This window comes from Rana temporaria, chromosome 6 (genome assembly GCF_905171775.1).
Source record: "Rana temporaria chromosome 6, aRanTem1.1, whole genome shotgun sequence".
NCBI classification, from domain to species: domain Eukaryota; kingdom Metazoa; phylum Chordata; class Amphibia; order Anura; family Ranidae; genus Rana; species Rana temporaria.
Genome location: NC_053494.1, coordinates 114,698,744 through 114,712,103, shown reverse-complemented (window position 1 = coordinate 114,712,103; position 13,360 = coordinate 114,698,744). Strand labels below are relative to the sequence as shown.

At 44.9% G+C, this 13,360-nt stretch overlaps 1 protein-coding gene across 3 annotated transcripts in view; it reads right to left on the bottom strand.

Annotated features, from left to right (window-relative positions):
- Positions 1-13,360, bottom strand: part of CFLAR (CASP8 and FADD like apoptosis regulator) — an 84,172-nt gene that overhangs the window by 35,886 nt on the left and 34,926 nt on the right. The window contains exon 1 of one of the 3 annotated variants that reach the window (XM_040357209.1): positions 9,974-10,006. The exons of the other annotated variants lie outside the window; for them this stretch is intronic. Coding sequence (XP_040213143.1) covers positions 9,974-9,985 — 12 coding nt within the window. The 5' untranslated portion in view covers positions 9,986-10,006. Of the gene's footprint in view, positions 1-9,973; positions 10,007-13,360 lie in introns of those variants that run through there. 3 annotated transcript variants of the gene reach the window in all.

Genomic DNA, 13,360 nt, shown 5'->3' with positions numbered 1-13,360 from the left:
AAAACTATCAAATGGAAACAAAACTCCATTACATCATACGCTTTGGTAATGGGGGTTTACGACTCATCAATCACAATGAAAGACGGAAAAAAAATACTCTTCTCCTTGGCCATTTTTAACCGCTTCAGCCCCGGAAGATTTTACCCCCTTCCTGACCAAAGCACTTTTTACAATTTGTCACTGTGTCGCTTTAACTGAAAATTATGCGGTCGTTCGAAGCTGTACCCAAACAAAATTTGAGTCTTTTTTTACCCACAAATATATCTTTTTTTTGGTGGTATTTGATCACCTCTGCGTTTATTTGTTTTTTGCACTGTAAACAAAAAAAGAGCAACAATTAAAAAAAAAAAACAATATGCGCCAGATCCAAAGAGCAAGTACTTTCAAATTTCCCGCGTTGTATCGTTGTTTTGAATCCTCAAAACAAGATACGACGGCTTCTGGGTTAGATCCGTCAGGTGTACGTCTTTGTACGCCTTCGGATCTAAGATGCAATACTTCGGCGTCCGCTGGGTGGCGTTTTCCACGTCGGGTATGCAAATTTGCGATTTACGACGATCCACGAACGTAGGCGCGGCCGTCACATTTTCTAACGTCGTCTGTAGTCGGCTTTTTCCGGCGTATAGTTAAAGCTGATCTTTTTCGGCGTATACATAGACTTGCCATGTTAAGTATGGCCGTCGTTCCCGCGTCTAAATTTAATTTTTCTTTATTTTTTGCGTAAGTCGTCCGTGAATAGGGATGGACGTAACTCACGTCTAAGTTAAAAGAAATTACGTCCTAGCGACATCATTTAGCGCAATGCACGGCGGTAAATTTTGGGACGACGCATGCGCAGTTCATTCGGCGCAGGGACGCACTTCATTTAAATGAAAGCCGCCCCCAACCCACCCAATTTCAAATCCGCCGCCAGAAATACACTACGCCACCGTAACTTACGGCGCAAACTCGCTGAGGATTCGAATATACGCCAGGTAAGGTACGGCGGCGTAGTGTATCTCTGATACTCTGCGCCGATCTAAATGTATGTGGATATGGCCCTATATTTTTAACTTTTTGCTATAATAAAAGTTTTTTTTAAAAACAAACTTTTTCCTCAGTTTAGGCCAATATATATTCTTCTACATATTTTTGGTAAAATAAATAAATAAATAAATCGCAATAAGCGGATATTGATTGGTTTGCGCAAATGTTATAGCGCCTGCAAACTATGGGAAAGATTTTTGCCATTTTTATTATTTATTTATTTTTTACTAGTAAAGGGGGTGATCTGCGATTTTTAGCGGTACTGCAACAATGCGACGGACAGATCAGAGACTTTTGAAACTTTTGTGGGACCATTGGCATATATACAGCGATCAGTGCTATAAAAATTGACTGTAAATGTCACTGACAGGGAAGGGGTTAAAACTAGGGGGCGATCAAGGGGTTAAATGTGTGTTCCCTCAGCATGTTCTAACTGTGTGGGGATGTGAGTGACTAGAAGAGAAGATATATTGTTTTTCCTACTTCGTAGGAAGAAACAACATGGCTCCTCTCCTCTGACAGAACAGGGATTTGTGTGTTTACACACACAAATCCCTTGCGCTGGCGCTCGTGCATGCAATTGCGCATGGCCGGCGGCGATTGTGCTCGCCGGCCACACCCATCGTGTCCCCCACCGTGCAGCAGGCGTGTGCCCTCTGATGGCTGAAAACGGGTAGGATGTACCCGTATGGGATTTCGCCCAGGAGAGCCATTTTGACAGTGATCTTTTCCCCCACTTGCTGTCACAACCTACAAAAAAACCTGTGTTGTTCTTTCACAGAGTTCTGTGAATGTGAAAACTACATGTACTGACAGCCTTTGCAGCTGTCGGCTTAGGCCTCGTACACACGACCGAACATGTCTGTTGAAACTGGTCCGCGGACCAGCTTCCGTGGACATGTCCGACCGTGTGTAGGGCCTAGCGGACCGGATTCCTGGCCGAGCGGACAGGTTTCCAGCGGACAAAAGTTTCTTAGCATGCTAAGAAACATGTCCGCTGGAAAGCTGTCCGTCGGACATGTCCGATGGTCAGTACGACTCATCGGACATGTCCGCTGGCCCGAAATCCCGTGCATGCGTCAAAGTGATTCGACGCATGCGTGGAAGCATTGAACTTCCGGGTTCGCGCTCGTCGCCGCCACGTCAACGCGTTTTCTGTCCGCGGGGAATATGGTCTGATGGTGTGTACACACATCAGACCAAATTCTGCCAGCAGACATGTCCGATGAAAACGGTCCGCAGACCGTTTTCATCGGACATGTCGGGTCGTGTGTACGAGGCCTTATAGTTCTCGAAGAACTACCAGGACACTGTTGAGCACTTTAGTAGTTCAGGCGACAAAGCAACCTGGAAGATTAGAAAACCTTGCCCAAGGCCTCAGCACTACTGCAGTATGAAGACTGCAAACCTGGAAATATCCAGTACACTTTCAAACTATACAAAATTGTGTCCCTGAAACCCCAGCTAACCTGAAACAAGCCAGTGGGTGGCCTAAATCACAAAAGCATGAACTGGTTAAAAAAGAGCAGCCCTGCGCATAGTAGACATAGTAGACTTTGTTTCCTATATGCATTCCATGTGTTAAAAGCAAACTAATTGGACAATGTTAGCATTTATTAGCGTTTATAAGGTTCTATATTTAATTTAAAATCTTCGTTGTAACTTATTCATAAAATAGAGATACATAAACATCTAACATGGTGTGCTTCCATGACACAGAGATTGAACGAGATACTTGTTTTTTAATTGTTTTGCCCCGTACACACGACTCGGTTTTCTGATGGGAAAACTGCGAAGAGAGCTTTTTGCTGGGAATCCCGGCCGTGTGTATGCTTCCTCGCAGTTTTTCCAATGGGAAAACTGCCAAACCCGCCGGCCACAAAAAAGAGAACCAGCTCTCTTTTTTCCTGCCGGGATTCCCAACTGACTTTTTCCCGTCAGAAAACCTGGCCATGTGTAGCAGAAAACGACCATTTTTGTCCGTTTTCGTGTGGGGAAAAAATCAGATGGAGCATAAAAAGTAGGGATTCCCGAGGAAAAGCTCTCATCTGAGCTTTCCCGACGGGAAAACTGATCGTCTGTACAGGGGGAAAAGTAGAGAGCAGGTTCTCGGTTTTCCCCTCGGGATTTCCGTCGAACCTTTTCCCGTCGGGAATCCCGGTTCTGTGTACTAGGCATTTCTGTCCAACTAAAACTCTATACCAGGGATCCTCCAACTACGGCCCTCCAGCTGTTGCGGACCTACACATCCCATGAGGCATTGTAAAAAATCTGACATTCGCAGACATGACTAGGCATGATGGGAATTGTAGTTCCTGAACAACTGGAGGGCCATAGTTTGAAGACCCATGCTCTATACAGTAGGTGGCATATACCTAGGAGAGAGTGGGGAGATGTTTCCCCAACTCAGATTACATCCAAAAAGACTCATTAAAAGGTTACTAATCCCAGGACCCTTTTATCAATATAACCGGTCTCCCACAGTACACAGAACATGGAAATGTAATTATTTTAGTAAATATAAACTGCTAAATACCCTATCTCATCAGGAGTATATAGCAGTCCCATGACTTCTATCAGTGTCTGGCCGAGCATGGGTTAAAGCTTGTAGGAGGAGTTTTCATTCTCCTCTGAATGTCTTATGAAGCTGCGTGACCCTTGGCCCTCTGCCTGGACAGTGCTGATTGGCCCTGTGCTGATCACATCCCCCAAAAAAAAGAGTTTGACAAAAGGAGGCGCCCTGAGTTCCATCTACCAGTGCGCATGCTCCGAAATGCCGTTACAACCCACCAGTGATGTCATCACGCCCGGCACCGCGTTCCAGCCCTCACCACTGTCCTGATCCAAGCCTCGGTTTTATTGCTGTGGTCCCAGAGATCCTGCTGGCTAGGATTTCTCCCCCATAGGTAGAAAAATCAGCTGTTCAGATCGCCGCTCTGCAGTGAACGCCACGCCAGTGTGGATGGACTTGTGCCTTACTTCCTTCACCTCCATGTAAGTGGATAATGCACTTGTATCTCATTAAAATGTTTACAGTTCTAACCTAGAGGCGCCTGTGTTTCTCTTCTCAAAAAAAAAATAACAACCTCTCTAGCAATACACACCAAACTGAGCAGATGCAGAGTGCCTCCAAGGCTCTGTTCTATCAGCAGATGGATTGGGGACAGTAAAAGAAGAGAAGGATCAGAAAAGACAGGATCAAACTACCTTTTTACACAATGCTGAGGATTAACCTCTTAGGTTCCACAGTGACTATAACAAGCATGCTTTACTGGATATACAGACTGATTTTACTGTTGTGGTTTTAGTAACACTTTAAGGGCTTGTTCACACCACGAGCCATCACATCTGCATCCCTGCACCTGATCAATCACCACAAAGAAACATAGAGAACAATAGTTTTTTTATGTGCCTTGTTAATACCACAATGCAATATTCTGCAATGCTAAACACATTTGTCACACTTCAATGAAATTAAGAAGAAAATAAAAAATAAACAATGCAATATGCCCCTCACTGCACTATGCAATGGGCCTGTTAACTGCTTGCCGACCGCCGCATGCACTTATACGTCGACAGAATGGCACTCCTGGGCAAAAGGACGTACCTTCTCCTAGTGTCATTGTCACTAATCACCGCTTCCTGTAATCAAAAGCGGTGATCACTGTCTTGTCACACACAGCCCATCCCCCCTACAGTTAGAACACGTCCCTAGGCACACTTAACCCCTACAGCGCCACCTAGTGGTTGACCCCTTCACTACCAGTGTAATTTTCCCAGTAATCAGTGCATATTTATAGCATTTATAAAAATGACAATGGTCCCAAAAATGTGTCAAAAGTGTCTGATGTGTCCGCCATAATGACGCAGTCACGATAAAAATTGCTGATCGCCGCCATTACTAGTAAAAAAAAATATTAATAAAAATGCCATAAAACTATCCCCTATTTTGTAGACGGTATAACTTTTGCGCAAACCGATCAATAAACGATAATTATTATAAAATATTGTTTTTTTTCAAAATTGTCGCTCTATTTTTGTTTATAGCGCAAAAAATATAAAAAAACACAAGGGAAAAAAATACATTCATTTTGTTTGGGAGCCACGTCGCACAACCACGCAATTGTCACTTAAAGCGACACAGTGCCGAATCGCAAAAAGTGGCTTGGTCTTTAACCAGCAAAATGGTCCGGGGCTAAAGTGGTTAAAATTGACGTGCCTTCTGGGCTTAGTTTTTATGATGTGTTGTATGTCTTAAAGCTAACCCTTATATGTCCAATCTGAATTGTGCAGACCTTGGTTTCCATGTATTATATATGTGCAATGCTTATTATTTCTTCTTTTTTTCACTACAAGTATTTGTCTATTGTGCACTCAATAATTTAATTTAATTATTATCCTTCCTCACATACACGCACTTGTCAGTGGCTCTAGGATCCCCATTGCCATTGGGCGTCCAAGGCTGCCAAACATATTCACCTGTATCGGCCCACGCACCTTACCATAGTTTCAGGCCTCGTACACACGACCGAGTTTCTCCGCAAAAACCAGCAAGAAGCTTTTTTTTTTTGCTGAGGAAACCGGTCGTGTGTACACTTTGACAAGGAAACCGTCGAGGATCTCGTTGGGCCAAAAAGAAAGCATGTCTTCTTTTTCCTCGACGGGAATGGGAAAATTTGGCTCGCCGAGATCCTCGGCGGCTTCACAAGGAACTCGACGACCAAAACGATGTGTTTCGCCCGTCGACTTCATAACCCATCCAGGGCAGTCTGAAGTTCATCATAGGGGTCACCTACTGTAACTACCTCAGGGGCCCTTGATATGAGTCCACCGCACAGAGGTGCCCGACATTGATTTTCCCTCACACCCTCATCCACATGGAGTGTTAACACCGGTGACAGTATTTATAGGAACCATTTTTAGGTCGCGCCATCACCCCTATACCACACCACTTCTATCTTACTATACACCTCTCTTTTGGGGGACCCACTAGGGGGGCAGCAGCCTATATACCCAAACCATAGCGCGGAACTCACCACATATTTTTCATTTAAATATGTGCAATGTTTCAATAAATATTATTTGTTAAAAATAAATAAAACATTTTGAATTTTAGAATGCAGCTGCTGTGAATGGACCATAAAAATCTGAGGAAAAAAGTTGCTGCTAATAGGAACCAATCAATCTTAAAACCCATTTTCTTATATGAATGACCAGAAATTCGGGCTGTAAAATTTACATCAAGCAAAATCAAATTGGTACCAGTTGTAGCCAGCATATCTCTACACCAAGATCCAAATTCCACAGAAAAAAAACACATATTTAATATAGATCTGTCATTCACAATAAATCTAGAAGTTGCACAGAGATATTTGCAGGTGATGATTTAGAAGATACTGAACTATTATCAGTTAAGCTGAAAAGAAGAAAAAAAATGATCATATTTATCAAAACAGAAGCTTGGGTTGCATACAAAGCACTGGGAGATACATAGATTCAGCCAGAAGACTTGTGTCTAACAAATCAAGCAAGGTTGTGCCCAACTAACAGCCAACTAACCTGATACTACCTTTCTTCGCGAATCGGTGACCCTAATAAGAGAAGTAAGGCATAAGAACTCGCAAAAGGCAAATACACTCGTGATTATTCTGATGTGGAAAATCCCTAAAGAAAATTATTTTGCTATAGGTTAAAGCTTTGAGCAAAGTCTTAAGGGACTTTATTCTGTTTTGCTGAATACTGTACAGGTCATTACGTCTGTAGAATGTATCATAAAAGTTTAATGAGAAACTGGAAACTACAGTACATTCATCTACTGTGACATTGGGATTTTCCAAAAGCAAAAAGAAGATAGAGTATTGTAAGAAGAAGACCGACCCAAACCAAAGGTCATGAAGACAATGCTTTCTATAATATAATTAAAAAAGGTCTGGTTTCATTTTTTTTATTTGTAATCAGTAGAAACAAATTTTGTCTCTTTTTTTCAAAAGTTTTTATATTTTGTAGACTAGCTCCTGTGTTAAATTACTCTATAGCAGTGGTTCTCAACTGCTGTCCTCAGGACCCACTAAAGCCCCGTACACACGATCGAAATTTCCGATGGAAAAAGTCAGACGCAAATTCCGACCGTGTGTATGCCCCATCGGAGTAATTCAATCGGAAATTCAGATGAATTCCATTGGAGTTTACATAGAGAACATGTTCTATTTTACTCGATGGAATTCCGTCAGAATCCCGATGTGAATTTGGTCAGACAAAGGTCTGATCGTGTGTACAGGGCATAACAGTCCAGATTTTAAGTATTACCTTGGGGAGATGCAGACTAGAATACTGAAATCATTGAGCAGCAAATGATATCACCTGTGATGTATTTCAGTTATCTTGGAAACCTGGCCTGTTAGTGGGTCCTGAGGACAGGAGTTGAGAACCACTGCTCTATAGGTACAGTATTTAAAGGGCTTGACGTATATGAGATTCAGACGCAAGTCAAATTCAGTGGAGGACATTTATCATCAAGTAAATTAGTGATGTAATTAGTCGGAAATCCGGCTGTGTCATTTTCACCAAAATCTATGTGTGTTTACAGACCAGTGCGTCTTCAAAGGTCATATTTATTACTGAAGACGAGACAGATTTCCTCTCTAAACAGATTCATAGTTAGGAAGTGGTCAGGGACAGGTGTTATTGAGTCAGTTTCAGTCAAAGAAGAAGTTTGCAATAAACCATAATCCATCTCTTGCATTGGTACAAATCAAAGTGGTTTCTTTAGTAGTATAAACAATGCTGCAACACATCCTTCTTTCAGTGTAATCAACAAAGGATTCTTATAGGTAGATTCAGTAAGAGTTAGGCCGACTTATCAGTAGATAAGCCGGCCTAACTCAGAATCTACGCCGACGTATGTTTAAGTGTATTCTCAAACAGAGATACGCTTAAACATATCTAAGATACGACCGCTTGCTCCGTCCTATCTTAGATTGCAATTTTTCGAATGGCCGCTAGGTGGCGCTTCCATTGCGGTCGGCGTAGATTATGTAAATGAGTTTGTACGCCGATTCACGAACGTATGCCCGGCCGCCGCAGTCGATTTACGCCGTTTCCGCAAGGCCTTAGGAGGCCTAAAGTTATTCCACCTATTAGGTGGAATAACAATGTTAAAGTATGGCCGCCGTTCCAGCCACGAGATTCGAAATTTTAACGTAGTTTGCGTAAGTCGTCCGCGAATCGGGATTTACGTCGTTTACGTCCACGTCTAAATCAATAGGCCCGTGCGGCGTACGTAACCCCAATGCACACTGGGAAATGTAGTCGCCCGGCGCATGCGCAGTGACAAAAAAACGTCAAAAACATGAGGTCAAGCCTCATTGCCATTAAACACGCCCCCCCCCCCCCAACCCATTTGAATTAGGCGCCCTTACGCCCGCCGCATTTACACTACGCCGCTCTAAGTAAGGAGGCAAGTACTTTGTGAATCATGTACTTGCCTCTCTTACTTAAGGTGGCGTAGTGTAAACACGCTAGGCTACGCCGACCTATATTTGCACGCCCCTACCCGAATCTACCTACTAAAGTGCTTTAAACATCAGACATGAAATATGAACAAAGCATATCCTTCTATACTGTGTACTTGTCTTTATAAAAAGCACAGAGTGCGATTTCTCTCTACTTCCGCATTCCTCTATTATCTGCATGAGTCCAATAGATAATTTGTGATGGAGAACTTCAGCACACAGCCTGTAAATGACAGCCACAGTTGCTCATGTTCTCTGTGTACTGTGAGGAGGGGGTGTGTCCCTTCCCTTCCAATCAGGGCTCAGAGCTCTCTTCCCTGAGCTCTGTAGTGCGAGACTTCAGATCCCCACCCCCTGCTTTTCAGAGCTGAGAGATGCTGTATAAAATGCATGGTTTTGGAAGGCTGTAGGAAGATTTGTTTTGTCTCTGTGCATCACCTGATGGTAGCAACTTCACTAGGGTGTATGTAAGGGTTTTTATCCAATATGTATTCTGCAACATATTTTTGGTAAAAAATAAAATCCTATTATGTATATATTTATTGGTTTGCACAAAAGTTACAGCGTCTACAAACTATGGGATATTTTTCTTTTTTTTACTAGTAGTGGCGGCAATCAGTGACTTATAGTGGGACTGCAAGATTGCGGCGAACAAAATCGGACACCTGACACTTTTTGGGGACCAGTGACACCAATACAGTGATCAGTGCTAAAAAAAAATATGCACTGTTACTGTACTAATAACACTGGCAGGGAAGGGGTTAACATCAGGGTCATACAAAGGGTTAAATGTGTTTCCTAGGAGTAATTGCTAAATGTGGAGGGGGGGTGCTTTGACTGGGGGAATGTAAAGACTCGTGTTCCTGCTTAGCAGGAACACAGAATCAGCAAATTCCCCTCTTACAGAAAGGTGATCTACCTTGTTTACATAAGCAGATTGCCGTTCTGCCTCTCTCCTGAACAATCAGAGGATCCTGGCGAACATCGCGTCCGCCGAACCCGCTGATTGGCTCCCACTGTGTCCAATCACAGTGGGAGTTGGTCGCCAGCAGCGCACGCTCGTGCCCCAGACCTGGAACTGTCAGATTACGTATCAGGTACGTGATCTGGCGCAGAGCAGCCGCCCTGCCGCAGTAAATCTACAGTGGGCAAGTTATACTTACAAGCAGGAGAGCCCTAATATCAACATTTGACATTTAATACAATTTTCAGTGTACTGGCAAATCACATACGTATCCCCTTCTGTATCCCATCTCCAAAAAAGGAGTCTCCTGCTTTCCCCAAAGGGAAACCCATCCACCAACTTGTAGCTCTACTAGGACCTTAAATGATACAAGAGAAAACTGTAATGATGGGCATACACTGCTTTCTAGCAACATACAGAAGGATCTATATCCTGTTACAGGGGTTATTTTTTAGGGTAGTTAACCACTTACCCCCCGGACCATATTGCTGCCCAAAGACCAGAGTACTTTTTGCGATTCGGGACTGCGTCGCTTTAACAGACAATTGCGCGGTCGTGCGACGTGGCTCCCAAACAAAATTGGCGTCCTTTTTTTCCCACAAATAGAGCTTTCTTTTGGTGGTATTTGATCACCTCTGCGGTTTTTATTTTTTGCGCTATAAACAAAAATAGAACGACAATTTTGAAAAAAATGAATATTTTTTACTTTTTGCTGTAATAAATATCCCCCAAAAATATATAAAAAAACATTTTTTTTCCTCAGTTTAGGCCGATACGTATTCTTCTACATATTTTTCGTAAAAAAAAATCGCAATAAGCGTTTATTGATTGGTTTGCGCAAAAGTTATAGCGTTTACAAAATAGGGGGTATTTTTATGGCATTTTTATTAATATTTTTTTTACTAGTAATGGCGGCGATCAGCGATTTTTTTTTTGGTATTGCGACAATATGGCGGACACTTCGGACATTTTTGACACATTTTTGGGACCATTGGCATTTTTATAGCGATCAGTGCTATAAAAATGCATTAGATTACTATAAAAATGCCACTGGCAGTGAAGGGGTTAACACTAGGGGGCGGGGAAGGGGTTAAGTATGCCTGGGTGTGTTCTTACTGTGGGGGGGGGGGTGGTGGCCTCACTAGGGGAAACACTGATCCTCGGTTCATACAGTGTATGAACCGAAGAAAAGCATTTCCCCTGCTGACAGGAACGAGAGCTGTGTGTTTACACACACAGCTCCCGTTCCCCGCTCTGTACCGAGCGATCGCGTGTGCCCGGCGGCGATCGCGCCCGCCGGGCACACGCACGGGAGTCGGGGGCGAGCGGGGGGCGCGTGCGCGCGCCTCCGGCGGCGCGCGTGCGCCCCTAGTGGCGGCTAAAAGGTAGGACGTCATAATACGTGATCTCGCCTAGGAGAGCCACCTTGTGGACGTATTATGACGGTGCGGCGACGGCAAGTAGTTAAAGTGAATCTGTGTCAAGATCTTGTACATAGGTAGAACAACCCATAAAAGCACTTTTAAACAAGCGCATGTTTAACTTTGTATCTAAAAGTATTGTAGATTTTTCAAGATCACAAAATAGGCATTAAAGCGGAGTTCCACCCAAAAAGGGAACTTCTGCTTAATCCACTCCTCGCCCCCTTACATGCCACATTTGGCATGTAATTTTCTTGGGGGGGGAGGAGTGGGGGCTTCAGGAGAAGTGGGACTTCCTGTCCCACTTCCTCCTTCTGCCCAGGGACCACTAAGGCGATACGTCATATTGCCTTTTAGCGGCCCCTCCCTGTAGGCGATCACCTGGGACACGTGACTGGTCCCAGGCGATCACCTGTCCAATCAGGGAGCGCTGCGCCATTCGCGCATGCGCAGTGAGTGCCCGGCTGTGAAGCCGAAAGCTGTCACGGCCGGGTGCCCACAGTTGCAGTGGAGGTGCCGGCGGTGAAGTGGGGGACCTGAACGAAGCTCCCAGCGGCACGTTGCTGGACCGTGGAACAGGTAAGTGTATGTTTTTTTTTTTTGTAAAATTATTTTTATTGAATTTTTCAAGACACATACACAATAACAGGCCACCAACGCGACCAACATTTACCGGTCATGACACATAGACCGGTGTACAAACCAAAACCCAACCAAGAGAAAAGGGGGAAGGGGGGGAGTGGGAGGGGGGGGGAAGAAGAGGGAGATAACAAAAAAAAAAAAAAAAAAGGGGGGGGGGGAACAAATACTTGCATTAGACATATTCAACACCGGTCAAATGTAATGAGATGGATTATAATGCAATGAAGTCCAAGCTTGACCGTTCCCCCTTACACAGTATAAATAACGCCTTCTTGCCGACCCTCGACCCCAGTACCGAGCTAAGAAACGGATGCTCTTACTCCATCACAGAGGACCGAACCCCTCCATAATAGGCAATAACAAGTACCCTTTTCAAAGTGAACAGTCATCATGAGACATATCCTGCACCCCTCCGGCGCCCCTTCCCACACTTTCCCTGACCCCCTCAGCCGTCAGACCACGCATGCCTCCTACCTATCCAGCTCAATCTGACACTGTATCCACAGAGGCCATCCAGCCCCCCCATACCTTATCAAACTTGGTCAATGCCCCTCTATTTAAGTAAGTTGCCTTATAGAATGGGATGGCTTTGTTGACTAACACCTTCCAGGCCGTCACCGTTGGAGCTGAGGAACTTTTCCACGAAAGGATGATTCTTTTTGGCATAAAAAAGCAGCAGAATGAGAAGAGTCCTTATAGCCCTGGTCGTGGCCAGGGGTTCAACTAGTTGCAGAAAACATACCTCCACAGTCATGGGGATCGAGATAGAGGTGACCGACCTAATGCAATCTATCACCGCCTGCCAGTAAGCCCTGACCTGGGGGCAATCCCAGAAGACATGCATAAAATCGGCAGAGGGCATGGAGCACCGCCAGCAGGCGGAGCCCTGACCTCCGAACATTCCAGCCAGTCTGGCCGGGGTCAGGTATATCCTATGCAAGAACTTGTAGTGTATAAGCCTGTCCCTAGTGGAAACCAGGGCCTGAAATGCCGCCCCCCAGATATCGTCCCAGTCGTCCCTGTCCAATCCCGGGGCTACAGCCACCCAAGCACTCCTGCAAGGCGACAGCAGCTTGGTAGTGTCCCGAAAGAGCTCCTGATAGAGGCTAGATACCGTCTTAGGAAGTGATTCGCTACGGGCCAGCGATTCCAAATCCCCGATCTCTAAAGTCAAAGGAATCCCACCAAATTGAGCCAGGAATGCATGGCGCAACTGCAGGAACCTAAAGAAATGGGTATTGGGAAGGTCATAGCGCGCCTTTAGTTCATCAAACGTCATAAGTACGCCGTTCCCCACAATGTGACTTAAGGTCTTTATCCCATAGGCCGCCCACACCACCGGGTCCGGGTAGTCCAGAAAGTGTGACAAATTAGGATTTCTCCATAGAGGCGTTTTAGGGGAGAGGGTGAGGCGATCAGAAGGCCTCAATTCTCGTGCCACAGACCATGCTCTGATCACTGACCTCATGGAGTGCGTCAAGGGGTAAGGGGCCCTCGGGCCTCTATAAACCAAGTAGGAGAGTGCCTCATAGGAACCCACACAAGCCGCCTCCAATGACACCGCAGCATCATCCGGAGCAGAAGTCAGCCAACGGTGTGCAACCGTCAGCTGGCCTGCCAGGAAGTACCTATGAAAGTCGGGTACCGCCAGACCCCCCTCCCCCCAGGGTTGTTTAAGGATGGCCAACTTGAGACGTGGGAGATTACCCTGCCACAAGAAGGAGGAGATCATACCATCTATGGCCTTAAAAATGGACTTTGGGATCCACACCGGAGAGTTCCTAAGTGTATAAAGC